The sequence below is a fragment of the Glandiceps talaboti genome, chromosome 21 (genome assembly GCF_964340395.1).
Source record: "Glandiceps talaboti chromosome 21, keGlaTala1.1, whole genome shotgun sequence".
Taxonomy (NCBI): domain Eukaryota; kingdom Metazoa; phylum Hemichordata; class Enteropneusta; family Spengelidae; genus Glandiceps; species Glandiceps talaboti.
The window spans coordinates 18,037,010-18,054,256 of record NC_135569.1 but is presented as its reverse complement, the minus strand read 5'-3'; the positions used below and the strand labels follow the sequence as shown (position 1 = coordinate 18,054,256).

Genomic DNA, 17,247 nt, shown 5'->3' with positions numbered 1-17,247 from the left:
ATGAAGGTGTATTCACAACGTGATGATCCCATTGGCAATATGCTAATTAGGTCTAAAAATGTATGCAAGTATGCCTAGCAACAAGACCACACCCATAGGAACAGCCAAATGATGATGTCTATCGCAAAGATGAAACAAGGCATTGGTAGATAAGTGAATAACTATTCCAAAAATGTAAGCAAATATGCCTAGCAACCAGACCATGGCCATAGCAACAGCCCAATGCAGTTGTTCTATAATGCCATTGGTGCTATTTTTTAAATGACCTGGCCGCTGAAAGCATTCACTTCTTCGAAAACATGCTTACATGTTCATCACTTTATTCATCGTGCTAACATGAAGTGAGACCAATATTATCAAAATCATGAAATTCTTCCATTTCTTATTTCAGATTCCAATTACTTTGTGTTGAAGCCAATCTTATTAAAATTCGATGTAGTGTACACATCACGATTTCTGTTTTGCAGTTACATTTACTGTCAATTGTTCTTTTGTTAGCACTAGTTACATACATCTGACACAAAACCAGTTTTCCCGAACCCAACCTCATTCTTACGAGTAGCCAACCAGAATCCATCTTACATTATAACATGAAACGTTCGAAATTGAAAGAAAAAGAACGATCAAACAATAATGATAACATTGTTTGCGCTCTGTGCTCATACTATGCATTTTCATTGGTTGAGTAAATTCACTCAGCGCTCTCGTGTGGCTCAAGGAGAAAATGTATGGTATTATGTTAGATGTATATGTAACAAGAGCTCACAAAAAAACAAACGACAGTAATGTAACAGCCAAAACGAAAAAGTGTAATCACAATGTGTACACTACATCAGATTTTAATCAGATTGTGATGAAGCACACAGCATTCAAAAACATGCTAATTTATTGAATGCGTACATGAAGTGAAACCTCTAGAGTTCAATACAAGAAATTCTTCTGTTTTTAATTTCAGATTCCAATTACTGTGTGTTGAAGCATACAGCCTCCTTCGAAAACATGCTAATTTATTCATCAGTTTATTCACTATGATGCTGGCATCAGGAATACCAGAACTACAGACCATTGATGATATCCACTATCTACAGAAGACGCTGGCAGTCAACAAAACAGGAGACCAGGCCATTGAGTACTTTGTCAAACAATTTAATGATGCACATGGTGGTGGCTGGACAACAAAAATTGATTGGATGCTTCATGCATTGAAACATCGGAATAACTGATCAAGTTTAGAAGAAGCTGATGGTTTTGAATAAAAACACTAATTGATTGAATAATTGGATCTTATACATTTAAAACACAGAATAAGTGAAGTTATTTATTGTGTGAATAAACAAGATAAAATCACACAACAAGAGTCATCCACAAGAGTCATGTTTGATGTTCTAGTGACCAAAATTAATTTGATGTTGTGAATGGTTGAACTACAACATAATCAATAAAGAAATGGAACTGAGAAATGACAATAGAGAAATGTTATTAATTTATAATATTAGTTTTAATACAGCCAACTCTGCAATAGACAATATACAACTCTGTCAGAGTGTAACATTCACTAAGTTTTGGGGGTTTGCCAAATAGAATAGAGCTGATTTGACAATTTCAGTTGTGTGGAACAACAAGTCCTGTTTTTATCCAGGGAAAGAATAAATGCAATGTTGATTTCTTGTTTGCTACTTTCAATGAGTTAGTTAAGAGTTCTAAAGATAAGACCCAGTGTGCATCATGAACTAAAGTGGGCCACTGTACTGCAGGTATTCCCAAGTCAAGTAGTTAGCTTTAAGTAGAGTTAGGCCACCATAACACCACTAGTACTATAGGTGTCAAATACATCCTATACTTTCTGTGCCGATGTATTTCAATAGATTTTGAATCATTGACCACCATAACACCACTAGTACTATAGGTGTCAAATACATCCTATACTTTCTGTGCTGATGTATTTCAATAGATTTCGAGTCATTGACCACCATAACACCAATAGTACTATAGGTGTCAAATACATCCTATACTTTCTGTGCTGATGTATTTCAATAGATTTTGAATCATTGACCACCATAACACCACTAGTACTATAGGTGTCAAATACATCCTATACTTTCTGTACTGATGTATTTCAATAGATTTTGAATCTTCTAATAGTAAACTTCAAACTCCAACTAATATGAAATAACTCTAGAGGACTACTGCATAAATTTCTTAATTTTGAAGAGAAAGAATGATGGTGTATGGGGGGGGGGCTAGATTTTAGTCCTCATGGATTCATAACTCTTCAGTGTAGTCATGGTAATAGAGGGTAATAGAGGGCGCTCTAACCGTCCATCAACGCATGGTGTGAAATATCTGGTTTTAATACTAGAGTGCAACTCAAATTCCAATGATGGCAGGCAATACAGGAATAATATTTTATCAATGATTTTTTTTTTAGTTTTGTATATTCGCCGACAATCATGTCAATCTACACTTTTAAAGAGATCAAATATCCAACATATAGAAATGCACAACTTTAGATTATTTCAAGAAATAATGTTTTGTTATTGCAATTTTATTTTGATGTCAATATGTTTGTTACCATGGCAATATTAATGGCTATATTGTTAGAATTAGTTGTACATTTTAAGAAATTTAATGGATTCAATGTTTTGAAGTTTATTTTGTTGTAAAACATGCCATTTATTCAGTAGTGCCATTTTAGTTTTGGACAAATTTGTTTATTCAGACTTGTTTTAAAAATATAGTCAAGTATGTGACTGTATAACAGTCTCTGTTATCGTGTGTTCCCAAATTGTCTATGTTCATGTGATATGAGAGATATAGATGAGTTGAATGGCTCTAATGACATGATAGCATAAATAGGAAAACTTACAAAGATTTAGTAGTCTGACTGTCATCTTGTCATTAATTTTGCTGATGGTGGAAATTCGACATTGCAAGCCTCTAAACTCAAAGACCACCACATTTATTTTCATAGAGCCTTCAAATTCAAAGACCACCACATTTATTTTCATAGAGCATCTAAATTCAAAGACCACCACACAGATGATTTACCAAACGTAGTACAATATTTGTTGGGGGTGGGGGCAGGGAGAAATTGTTTTACAGGTCTGGACACACATTTGGTATGCACAACATCAATTAAGTCACATTTATTTTTATAGAGCTGCAGTAGCTGTAAGTTTTTGCTATTTTTTCACTCTTTTTTTTGGCATTGAAAAATACTCCAACTTTTACATATACAAGTATTAAAACTGAAGTTACTGTCCATGTGTAAACAGTGCAAATAAACAGTCTGGACCATTTGTTTGTCAACAAGATGTAAATATGTGTGATGATGGGTTCAATCTCTTAGTGAGCATATATATTTCAGAAAGTATAACAAAATAAATAAGTTAAGAATAAGCTTTCAAATAATGAATGAAAAAAAGTGGCACTTCACAGACGTTGAGACAATAGTGTAGAGACTAGATGCCACTTTACAGATGTTGACACGATAGTGTAGAGACTAGATGGCACTTTACAGATGTTGAGACGATAGCGTAGAGACTAGATGGCACTTCACAGACATTGAGACGATAGTGTAGAGACTAGATGCCACTTTACAGATGTTGACACGATAGTGTAGAGACTAGATGGCACTTTACAGACGTTGAGACGATAGTGTAGAGACTAGATGGCACTTCACAGACGTTGAGATGATAGTGTAGAGACTAGATGGCACTTTATAGATGTTGAGATGATAGTGTAGAGACTAGATGGCACTTTATAGATGTTGAGACGATAGTGTAGAGACTAGATGCCACTTTACAGATGTTGAGACGATAGTGTAGAGACTAGATGGCACTTTATAGACGTTGAGACGATAGTGTAGAGACTAGATGGCACTTCACAGACGTTGAGACGATAGTGTAGAGACTAGATGGCACTTTATAGATGTTGAGACGATAGTGTAGAGACTAGATGGCACTTTATAGATGTTGAGACGATAGTGTAGAGACTAGATGCCACTTTATAGATGTTGAGACGATAGTGTAGAGACTAGATGGCACTTCACAGACGTTGAGACGATAGTGTAGAGACTAGATGGCACTTTACAGATGTTGAGACTGGATGGCACTTCACGGACGTTGAGACGATAGTGTAGAGACTAGATGGCACTTTATAGATGTTGAGACGATAGTGTAGAGACTAGATGGCACTTTACAGATGTTGAGACGATAGTGTAGAGACTAGATGGCACTTTATAGATGTTGAGACGATAGTGTAGAGACTAGATGGCACTTTACAGATGTTGAGACGATGAGACTAGATGGCACTTCACAGACGTTGAGACGATAGTGTAGAGACTAGATGGCACTTTACAGACGTTGAGACGATAGTGTAGAGACTAGATGGCACTTCACAGACGTTGAGACGATAGTGTAGAGACTAGATGGCACTTTACAGATGTTGAGACGATAGTGTAGAGACCAGATGGCACTTTACAGATGTTGAGACGATAGTGTAGAGACCAGATGGCACTTTACAGATGTTGAGACGATAGTGTAGAGACTAGATGGCACTTTACAGACGTTGAGACGATAGTGTAGAGACTAGATGGCACTTCACAGACGTTGAGACGATAGTGTAGAGACTAGATGGCAGTTTACAGACGTTGAGACGATAGTGTAGAGACTAGATGGCACTTCACAGACGTTGAGACGATAGTGTAGAGACTAGATGGCACTTCACAGACGTTGAGACGATAGTGTAGAGACTAGATGGCACTTTATAGATGTTGAGACGATAGTGTAGAGACTAGATGTCACTTTATAGATGTTGAGACGATAGTGTAGAGACTAGATGGCACTTTACAGATGTTGAGACGATAGTGTAGAGACTAGATGGCACTTTACAGATGTTGAGACGATAGTGTAGAGACTAGATGGCACTTTATAGATGTTGAGACGATAGTGTAGAGACTAGATGGCACTTCACAGACGTTGAGACGATAGTGTAGAGACTAGATGGCACTTTATAGATGTTGAGACGATAGTGTAGAGACTAGATGGCACTTTATAGATGTTGAGACGATAGTGTAGAGACTAGATGTCACTTTATAGATGTTGAGACGATAGTGTAGAGACTAGATGGCACTTTACAGATGTTGAGACGATAGTGTAGAGACTAGATGGCACTTTACAGATGTTGAGACGATAGTGTAGAGACTAGATGGCACTTTATAGATGTTGAGACGATAGTGTAGAGACTAGATGGCACTTCACAGACGTTGAGACGATAGTGTAGAGACTAGATGGCACTTTATAGATGTTGAAACGATAGTGTAGAGACTAGATGGCACTTTATAGATGTTGAGACGATAGTGTAGAGACTAGATGGCACTTTACAGACGTTGAGACGATAGTGTAGAGACTAGATGGCACTGTATAGATGTTGACACGATAGTGTAGAGACCAGATGGCACTTTATAGATGTTGAGACGATAGTGTAGAGACTAGATGGCACTTCACAGATGTTGAGACGATAGTGTAGAGACTAGATGGCACTTTACAGATGTTGAGACGATAGTGTAGAGACTAGATGGCACTTGACAGACGTTGAGACGATAGTGTAGAGACTAGATGGCACTTCACAGACATTGAGACGATAGTGTAGAGACTAGATGTCACTTTATAGATGTTGAGACGATAGTGTAGAGACTAGATGGCACTTTACAGATGTTGAGACGATAGTGTAGAGACTAGATGGCACTTTACAGATGTTGAGACGATAGTGTAGAGACTAGATGGCACTTTATAGATGTTGAGACGATAGTGTAGAGACTAGATGGCACTTCACAGACGTTGAGACGATAGTGTAGAGACTAGATGGCACTTTATAGATGTTGAAACGATAGTGTAGAGACTAGATGGCACTTTATAGATGTTGAGACGATAGTGTAGAGACTAGATGGCACTTTACAGACGTTGAGACGATAGTGTAGAGACTAGATGACACTGTATAGATGTTGACACGATAGTGTAGAGACCAGATGGCACTTTATAGATGTTGAGACGATAGTGTAGAGACTAGATGGCACTTCACAGATGTTGAGACGATAGTGTAGAGACTAGATGGCACTTTACAGATGTTGAGACGATAGTGTAGAGACTAGATGGCACTTGACAGACGTTGAGACGATAGTGTAGAGACTAGATGGCACTTCACAGACATTGAGACGATAGTGTAGAGACTAGATGGCACTTGACAGACGTTGAGACGATAGTGTAGAGACTAGATGGCACTTGACAGACGTTGAGACGATAGTGTAGAGACTAGATGGCACTTTATAGTTGTTGAGACGATAGTGTAGAGACTAGATGGCACTTTATAGATGTTGAGACGATAGTGTAGAGACTAGATGGCACTTTATAGATGTTGAGACGATAGTGTAGAGACTAGATGGCACTTCACAGACATTGAGACGATAGTGTAGAGACTAGATGGCACTTTATAGTTGTTGAGACGATAGTGTAGAGACTAGATGGCACTTCACAGACGTTGAGACGATAGTGTAGAGACTAGATGGCACTTTACAGATGTTGAGACGATAGTGTAGAGACTAGATGGCACTTCACAGACGTTGAGACGATAGTGTAGAGACTAGATGGCACTTCACAGACGTTGAGACGATAGTGTAGAGACTAGATGGCACTTTATAGATGTTGAGACGATAGTGTAGAGACTAGATGTCACTTTATAGATGTTGAGACGATAGTGTAGAGACTAGATGGCACTTTACAGATGTTGAGACGATAGTGTAGAGACTAGATGGCACTTTACAGATGTTGAGACGATAGTGTAGAGACTAGATGGCACTTTATAGATGTTGAGACGATAGTGTAGAGACTAGATGGCACTTCACAGACGTTGAGACGATAGTGTAGAGACTAGATGGCACTTTATAGATGTTGAAACGATAGTGTAGAGACTAGATGGCACTTTATAGATGTTGAAACGATAGTGTAGAGACTAGATGGCACTTTATAGATGTTGAGACGATAGTGTAGAGACTAGATGGCACTTTACAGACGTTGAGACGATAGTGTAGAGACTAGATGGCACTTTATAGATGTTGACACGATAGTGTAGAGACCAGATGGCACTTTATAGATGTTGAGACGATAGTGTAGAGACTAGATGACACTTTATAGATGTTGAGACGATAGTGTAGAGACTAGATGGCACTTCACAGACGTTGAGACGATAGTGTAGAGACTAGATGGCACTTCACAGACATTGAGACGATAGTGTAGAGACTAGATGGCACTTCACAGATGTTGAGACGATAGTGTAGAGACTAGATGGCACTTTACAGACGTTGAGACGATAGTGTAGAGACTAGATGGCACTTGACAGACGTTGAGACGATAGTGTAGAGACTAGATGGCACTTGACAGACGTTGAGACGATAGTGTAGAGACTAGATGGCACTTGACAGACGTTGAGACGATAGTGTAGAGACTAGATGGCACTTCACAGACATTGAGACGATAGTGTAGAGACTAGATGGCACTTGACAGACGTTGAGACGATAGTGTAGAGACTAGATGGCACTTTATAGATGTTGAGACGATAGTGTAGAGACTAGATGGCACTTTATAGATGTTGAGACGATAGTGTAGAGACTAGATGGCACTTCACAGACATTGAGACGATAGTGTAGAGACTAGATGGCACTTTATAGTTGTTGAGACGATAGTGTAGAGACTAGATGGCACTTCATAGACGTTGAGACGATAGTGTAGAGACTAGATGGCACTTTACAGATGTTGAGACGATAGTGTAGAGACTAGATGGCACTTCACAGACGTTGAGACGATAGTGTAGAGACTAGATGGCACTTCACAGACGTTGAGACGATAGTGTAGAGACTAGATGGCACTTTATAGATGTTGAGACGATAGTGTAGAGACTAGATGGCACTTTACAGACGTTGAGACGATAGTGTAGAGACTAGATGGCACGTCACAGACGTTGAGACGATAGTGTAGAGACTAGATGGCACTTTACAGATGTTGAGACGATAGTGTAGAGACTAGATGGCACTTTATAGATGTTGAGACGATAGTGTAGAGACCAGATGGCACTTTACAGACGTTGAGACGATAGTGTAGAGACTAGATGGCACTTTATATATGTTGGGACGATAGTGTAGAGACTAGATGGCACTTCACAGACGTTGAGACGATAGTGTAGAGACTAGATGGCACTTTACAGATGTTGAGACGATAGTGTAGAGACTAGATGGCACTTTACAGATGTTGAGACGATAGTGTAGAGACTAGATGGCACTTCACGGACGTTGAGACGATAGTGTAGAGACTAGATGGCACTTCACGGACGTTGAGACGATAGTGTAGAGACTAGATGGCACTTCACAGACATTGAGACGATAGTGTAGAGACTAGATGGCACTTTATATATGTTGAGACGATAGTGTAGAGACTAGATGCCAATTAACCTAACACAGAATGTCATCTAACTCAATAAAATGTTACTAACATTACTACATTTCAACACCTAACTTAACAGAATTCTAATATTGCTACATTTCAACATCTGACTTACAGTGCTGTATTGGGAAATTAGAGTGCTACATTTGTAATGAGAGAAGAATGTCATATGTTAAAATGGCCAATCCAGTCTTCATTCTGAATGGGTGTTGCATTCATGTGATGTTCATTCCAGTGTTCATAGAAACTAAATGTTAGCTCTGTTTGGCTGACTGCACATTGTTTGTAACATATACAATATGATAGGTCAGTCTTAATTACACAGTCCATAGTGAAAACATCACTAGGTCAGTCTTTCATTTTTTTTTCGCGATGGGCAATGTATCCGCAAGCGGGCTTAAATGCACATTTTGTTTCCAAATTAAGGGATTTCTTTATATCTTCAGAATAATACATGTAACAATATACATTTCAGTCAATTCAAAACTATATAATATTTTATACAGTGGTTTACTTGACTCTGATGATGCATACAAGAGTGAATTGAGATTAAACTAACCTGTTGCATATCCAACGTGCACTAAACGAAATGAGCAAAACGTTACAACCATGGGAAGTGGGCTAAGCAGTCATTAGGTATTCAAAAGTTTGATAGTCTGAAAGTCGTGAAATGTTTTGCTCTTTAGTTGTGATTTTTTGGAACCAAACTAAACTTCAGGAGAAGTCTAGTGCACATCCGCAAAATATATTTCAGCTTTGCCACAACAAAATACACTTCATAGCCATATAATATGTACTGCATATTATGATTGTCTAAATTCTGGTATTTTATAAAAACCGTATTCAAGCATTTTAAGACTTTAAATTATGTCTATGGTTTTATCAATTCTTTAAGGTCAGCAAGACTTGTGGTAAAATGATAAACTGCATACTAGACGATGTCTATGGCATAACTGGCATATAAACTTTGTTCATCAAAGCCCTCGTGAGTTTGGCTTCCACACTGCCTCACCCCAAGGCCAGAGCCAAGAACTGCTCATAGCTCCGCGGTCAAAATCCAAGTTGTGAATCTGCGACGCTATGGCGGTTGTTACAATAATTAAATTACAACAAGTCAAGCATATGAGATGAGCTTTTAATAACAATAGGTTATGCATAATTATGAGCGTCATGGAGATGAAAGAAATGACATCTTCAGACATACGATATTAGTGTACCTATTGTCTTGACACCCATGTGAGCTATATTCATTTCGATTCTCTAACTAGGTATTCGGCGACATGTATATGACATTGTTCTTTCTCCTCTAAGGCTTGTCCCAAGCCGTAAAAAATGAAAAATTAAATAAAAATACCTCTCTTTTCTTGAGATTTGTCCTCAAATCTATTTAAAATAATTGACTGAATAAAACATAGATAAAATTGTCGCATATTTGGAACATGCGATCATTTCTGTCAGAAATTTACGTATCATAGTCGACAATAATATGTGGTTGTATGCGTAGTCAAGAAAATTTCACGCCATAGGACACATTGCAGAAGAGCAACCAACTTCAATTTACAATATTGGTGAAATTCGAGGCCAGAGAACGATTACCACTAAACCAATGCCCCCAAACCCACAATATCAATATGATCAGGCACATCAAAGAATTAAAATATCTCCCAACCCCGTTCCTAACCCACACGAAGAAAGTGGGAAGTTGTCTTGGACCTAGTTATGCTTGTTTAGTTATGTCTTATCAAGAACACCTTATTTTCAGCTCGTATCAAGGGTTCTTACCTGATGTATATGAACGATTAGTGATAACGGCATTGATGCAATCTGATTAAAATCTGATGTTAGATAGGCTGGTTTTCCTGTATTTACCTTTATTCCATCGTTATTGCGTCTTTTACGTGAGTTTTTTTTTCCTGGGCGAACGTTCGCCAGATTTTAATCAGATTGGCATTGATGCAACTTCACTCAAACTTGAGGACCTTATGCAATTTATTAACTACATATGTAATTTTAATCCTGCTATTGTTACGAGTCACAGATCTAAATTATATCCATTCAGGATATTTTGGTAAATTTTCTTTATGAACTCTTTTAATATCTTACGTTCTAATAGGGTAACAAATTCATTATTTCCTGAAGTACCTTTAGCAGCTTGGCGTCGTGATACCGGTCTTAGATATATGGTGGGCCATACAGAACAACATGGATTGGAAGTTAATGCTGGTTCATTTCCATGCGATCGTACTCGATGTGGTATATGTCATTTCATTATCAAAAGAATCGTAACTATCCCGTATCTATGCATTTTATTACCAACGATCACAGTGTATCTGATCTGTTTATTTCAGGAATTTGTAAGGTTTCCGGTGATGAGAAAGTATTGAGGTTGAAGGAAGAGGAAATCATTTTCCGTCTCGGAATGCTGGAACCCCTTGGAATTAATAGATTATTCACGTCATTCCCAGTCTATTAGTTTTTTGTTTGTTTTTTGTTTTGTTTTAATTCAGGCGTGTTCTATTGGGTTCTTTTTGGTACATGCGAATATTAGAACTTTTCACACGTATATAACCGTTAATCACGCGCGGTTGTCGTTCTGTTCCATAACATTCAGATATATTCAGGTGTTTACCTAATATGTCTGAAGCTTGCCGATAAATACCTTGATAAAGAATTGTTATTAGAAACGTGAGATTTTACATCTATTTATTCGGACTGACTTACAAGTTCCATATGCATTTCTTTCCCTTAAACATAAATACAGACACTTGCATCATATCTGTAGCACTTCGGGACCACGAGATATTCAGTACTTTCATATATTGGCAAACTTGATACCAGTTGTCTTGGTAACAAAAGTTTGTAATAAAAGCAACTCCGCATATACCTTTGCTGTATTTTTCCTGAAAGACTATATTATTTGCTATTTTCTGAGCGATTTTCATCTCTAAAGATCATGTCTAATGTTAGCTATAGAAAGATACCGACGGTGTTTTAATAATTACAACAAATTGAGATGACCTTGAATGTTGACAATGACCTTGACCTTTGATCGAAACCATAATGTAATCAGTGAATTGCTTTTCCCCAAAACCCAATGCATAAACACTTACATTAGGTCAATAGTCCTTTCAGATTACTATATTAACAGTTTGGTATAATTGGGGATATTGACAGCAGTTGTCTTAACAGGGTTTTTTTTTTTTTTTATATAAAGCAACTTCTTATATACATTTTTTTCACGTCTTTCGGAATGATTGTACATTTGGCCATTTTCTGACCGACTTAGAGCTTTACCAGTCATATCTGATGGCGTTATTTACATACCAGTTTCAGTGAATGTTTCGATAAAAGTCCAACAAATTAAGATGACCTTGTAGTTTGACTATGACCCTGAACTTGAATCGAAAAGGTCATGTGATCATTGAGTTCCTTATCCCCTCAAATATATATATATACGCATACTTTAATTATGATTATAGCATTTCTGGGGCACTAGATATGGCGTTTTTTAATGTTTTAGCCTCCTTCAAAAGAATGTCAATGTTACCATGGAAACCGTTCCCTGTGAGTTTGCGCAACAGAATCCAGAGGGGCAACATCAGTTTTCTGAAGGCAGAGATGTTACACTAACCAAATCAGGGCTGAACCAAATATACTGCAGGCAATTTTTTCTTCAAAATTGTAGACTATCTCACCGCGGCTAGGGGGTCTCTCCTACGGCACCGAGCTTTGACCCGCTACCCGTGCTGATTTCATTCAAGGCTGTTGACAATTATATGAATGATGTCACAAAATGTCATGGTTTGTGTGGATGATTTTGAAGATTATGCAAAGAAACATCTACCTCTGAGAGTATGGGCATTCTATGGGTCAGGTGCAGGTATGGAACATACCCTTTCAGAGAATAGGACAGCCTATAGAAGGTGAGTTACACTTGCAGTGACGAGTGCAGGACAGGACACAGACATATGCAGATACTTGTGACACTTGACACATTATACTCAGACCATTGATCACTTTTATAACCAAAATTTGCTGCTCAAACGATTCTTTGTAAATCTGACTGTGGTTTAGCAACCATGACATGGGCCTTCATGTACGTAGAAAGCCCGGTAGAAACTTGCACGACTGTCCCATAGCCTACATTATACATATCATGATGTGAATGTAATAGATGTATGTACATATGGCATATAATAATGAATTCACATCTACATACCTCATCATTAACTCATAATGTCATATCACCCCATGCATAACATGCATAAAGGCCTATCGTAACATAATTGTAAACGTATACGACATTGTGTGCCGCTCATCGTCGCAAACCACGTCACGCCCTCTTTTACGGCACCGTACATACGTACGTGCTCTCGTTATTTCGAAGTCAGTACGGTGTACATAGCGGAAGAAAAACAGCTCTACAGATGGTTTGCGAGAATGGTGGCGCTCTATTTTGCCAGCTCTCAATAAGAAGAGACTGATGGTGGGGGGGGGGGGGTATATTATTAGATTGGTCTATATTCTAGTAAGTCAATATCCCAGTATTTATTCGAAAACATAATTCCCAGAGGATGTACTAAAGGTTATAAATCGGAGATAAAATAAGTAAAATAAATGAACTTTAAAGTAGACAGTAAAAAAAGTAAAAAGTAAAAAATGGTAAAATTAATAAAATAGTAATGATAATTTGTTTTAAAAATTGAAAAGTAAAAAAATAAAAATGTGATTCTAACAATAATCTGTTATAAAATAGAAACATACTAAATGTGTTATAAGAGTAGGTGTTACTGTCTCATGTCATGTATTGTAGGACATTGTCAGTACAGTGGTAGGTGTTACTGTCTCATGTCATGTATTGTAGGACATTGTCAGTACAGTGGTAGGTGTTACTGTCTCATGTCATGTATTGTAGGACATTGTCAGTACAGTGGTAGGTGTTACTGTCTCATGTCATGTATTGTAGGACATTGTCAGTACAGTGGTAGGTGTTACTGTCTCATGTCATGTATTGTAGGACATTAATAATATCGTTGGTCATCATTTACTAAATTTTCAAATGTAGGCACATACAGTTTAACTTTTAGCACAACTAGGTTCAGGAGTGCTGTAGGCACTGAGAAATGTGTGTGTGTGTGTGTGTGTGTGTGGTGGGGGGGGGGGGGTGTGTGAACTACTTAAAGTCAAAAACCACCAGACTGATAGGCTTGGTATTTGGTGGGGACATTACTTAGGCTAAAAAAAAAAGGTTTTGTTTCCCGTCCTAAGGTAATTTCAAAAATGATGCGGTGATGCGGGTTGGGTTTTTTTTGTTTTTTTTCCATTTTTTTTTCCATTTTTTCCCCCATTTTTTATGGGGGGGGGGGGGTTATGGAAACACACAACTGGTGGATCGATCAACCATAAACATTCCCAAGAACGCTGGCAAACTGTTCTCCCAAGGACTGGTACTGCCTTTTGCCATCCCTAGTTACGATCTTGCAACCACCTGATAATGGCATTGTGGAGTTCAAAACGTCTGTTTGGGCGATCCAAATTATGAAATTTAGGCCATACTTTTGAATGTCTTTGAGTCATCAGAACATGGAAGGCATCTTTAACAGGTTGCTGTGACACTTTGTTACACTCTTCGATCAAAACGATCTTTAAGTACTTGCCAAATTCCACTATGTCTTCCAGTTTTGCTTGTAGGGGGACACTCTGGAAATTTCCGTCATATACACGTGACACCAAAGCCTCAATACGGCATAGTTCGTACTGTTCGGGTAGAATAAATCGATCCCCAGAACTTAGAATACCTTTAAATAAGTCCTCGTACAATCTGCATACCTTGGTGGAACTTTCAACATCGACAAGTCCAAATGGACGCAAGATTTTGCTGCCAACGGACACTTGAATGGACAAAAGCATAGCGATACAAAAATAAAACATCCCCCTCACTGATCTACCACAGGCAACTGACAACGTACGAAGTATTTCAACTGTAAAAAAAAATTCAGTGATTGTAATACTATATATTTACGGTAGTTAAAGAATTCTTGTTTAGATGTACCTCTATGCATTTCGTCTTATGTACATGTTAGTTACATTCGAACGTGTTTCCTGGGTAGTGTTCATGTTTATCTCAGCGAAAGCGTACGCGTTCTCTGCAATTCGCTTCTCCTCGAACGTAAGTGCACATATCACACTAGTACACATGAATGATGATATAGACAAGGTGAGAAAGCTTGAGAGGACGTAATCGAAAAACACTACCAAAAAAAAAGAAATCCTCGCTTCAGTTTGTTCATGAGTAAAATGCATGATTAAACAAAGACTTATCTATGCATATAAAATTGTAGCGTTACGTTGTCGTGTTTTCTCTTTTAATGATGTTTGAAGGATATTGTTAGTCACTTCCGCATTTCAAGCTTTCCTACTTGTCTATTTCTACACATATGTCGCAAAAGTAGTCATGAAGTATTGTACGATTCATAGAAATATTTGCCACAGTTGTGTTATATGAACTCAGAAAAGGGGAAATTTAAGAAATGATTTCTTAAAAAACGTCCCTATCGTGAAAATTTTGGTCGCTTCGCATAGCGTTGCGTATACTATAAACTGTCTATGTGTCCGCTAGATGTTCTGTCTCACGAGCTTCTACAACACATGTATTACAGAGTATGCGTTCATCCTTATAACATGTATGTACGCGTCTACAAGATACGCTATGTTCCAACGTATTCAGACAAAATGTATAGAGGTACCATCAAATTACCAGTACTTTAATTACCCTTTAAATATACTAATACAATCACTGAATTTTTTTACGGTTGAAACATTTAGAACGTTGTCAGCTGCCTGTGGATCTACAGTAGTCAAATGAATTTTCACAAATCGCCAGTGACGTCTGAAACAATAAAGGGGAAACAGAATAAAAACGTATGATGCGCATGGTTTGGAATGACGCGCACGAGGACGGGAAACAAAACCTTTTTTTTTTTGGCCTTAGGGTGTGTAGATGGAAAAATATTCAAATGAAAACGATAACATCAGAAATGTGTGTTTATGGTCTAAAAACGTGATTTCTTGTGTGAAAAGATGCTTTCACTGAGCCTAAGAAATAAAAGGTTATTGTTACTCCCCGCCGGATGAAGTCCACATGAGGACTTATGGATTGGGTTCCGTCTGTCCGTGCGTCCGTGTGTCCCTGCGTCCGTGCGTCCGTGCGTCCGTTTGCAGCCGTTTCTTGGAGATGCCGGGACTGATTTTTTTCAAACTTGGTACAGGGACAACATACTATGACATACATATGCACGTCAATTTGTTTTATGATATGATCCAATATGGCCGCGTACCAACCATTTTGTTTGCGAATTTTCCCTGTCTAAAGCCATAACTCAGACATGCTTGAACAGATCTCATTCAAAGTTGCTAGTAGGACAGTGTGATATGACATACATGTGCATATTCATTTTCGTCGTGATACAATCCGATATGGCTGCCTGGTAGCCATTTTGTTTGCAAATTTTCCATGTCCAAAGCCATAACTCAGACATGCTTGAGCAGATCTCATTCGAAGTTGGCATTAGCACAGTGTTCTATGACATACATGTGCATATCCATTTTCGTCGTGATACAATCCGTTATGGCTGCCTGGTAGCCATTTTGTTTGCGAATTTTCCATGTCCAAAGCCATAACTCAGCCATGCTTGAACAGATCTCTTTCAAAGTTGGTATTAGCACAGTGTTCGGTAACATACATGTGCATATTCATTGTTGTCTTGATACGATCCAATATGGCTGCCTGGCAGCCATTTTGTTTGTGAATTTTCCATGTCCAAAGCCATAACTCAGACATGCTTGAACAGATCTCATTCAAACTTGGTATTAGCACAGTGTTCTGTGACATACATGTGCATATCCATTTTCATCATGATACAATCCGATATGGCTGTCTGGCAGCCATTTTGTTGGCACAGCTTTCATGTCCAAAGCCATAACTCGGACATGAACAGAGTAGTGATATCAAAAACAACCGTATAGGCCAAACAACATTAACCAGGTTTGACAATGACAACATAAACTGCCAGTTCCTTAAAACCCAATCATAGCGGGGACTATGTCATTTTGAATGACTTGTTTTATTGATGCCATGAAATCATTAAATCTATGGGTTACTTTGCATGTCAATGTCAATGGCATCAAGATTAACCTCTGTTTGAGGTTGCTTGGAAACCTGTTTTTAACACAGTTGAATTAAATCATAGACAGTCTATGATTAAAACAGGTTTATTAGCACAACTGAACTGATAAGGTTCAGTAGTGCTATAGGTGTGGTGCATTGTCTGTCTGTGTGTGTGTGTGTGTGTGTGTGTGTGTGTGTGTGTGTGTAAACAACTTAAAGTAAAAAAACTACTGGACCAATTGCTTTGATATTTGGTGGACAGCATGTTACTTTGGGTGTCTAGTTGGGAAATTGTTCAAAAAGACTTTAGTTCTTTAGTATATATTGTATTTATGTTAGAAGCCAAAAATTTAGTATTCATTGAGTGAACAGTGCTCATCAGACATCTTTGAAAGATTTTCAATTGCACTAAACCATTTACTTTTTAGCACAACTGAATTGATAAGGTTCAGTAGTGCTATAGGCATGGCAAAGTGTCTGTCTGTGTGTGTGTGTGTGTGTGTGTGTGTGTGTGTGTGTGCGTGTGTGTGTGCGTGTGTATGTGTTTGGGTGTGTGTAAACAAGTTAAAGTCAAAAACCGCTGGACCA

General features: G+C 38.1%; 2 protein-coding genes across 3 annotated transcripts in view; both read left to right on the top strand.

The window, feature by feature from the left end:
* LOC144451366 (phosphatidylinositol 4,5-bisphosphate 3-kinase catalytic subunit alpha isoform-like) overlaps positions 1 to 3,305 on the top strand; it is a 74,674-nt gene extending 71,369 nt beyond the window's left edge. For both annotated transcript variants that reach the window (XM_078142183.1, XM_078142184.1), the window contains exon 18: positions 956 to 3,305. In XM_078142183.1, the coding sequence (XP_077998309.1) occupies positions 956 to 1,223 (268 nt within the window). In that variant the 3' untranslated portion in view covers positions 1,224 to 3,305. The remainder of the gene's footprint in view (positions 1 to 955) is intronic.
* Positions 3,306 to 12,111: 8,806 nt separating this feature from the next.
* Positions 12,112 to 17,247, top strand: part of LOC144451148 (2-Hydroxyacid oxidase 2-like) — a 30,540-nt gene continuing 25,404 nt past the window's right edge. Inside the window, exon 1 of the mRNA XM_078141929.1 lies at positions 12,112 to 12,415. Coding sequence (XP_077998055.1) covers positions 12,273 to 12,415 — 143 coding nt within the window. The 5' untranslated portion in view covers positions 12,112 to 12,272. The remainder of the gene's footprint in view (positions 12,416 to 17,247) is intronic.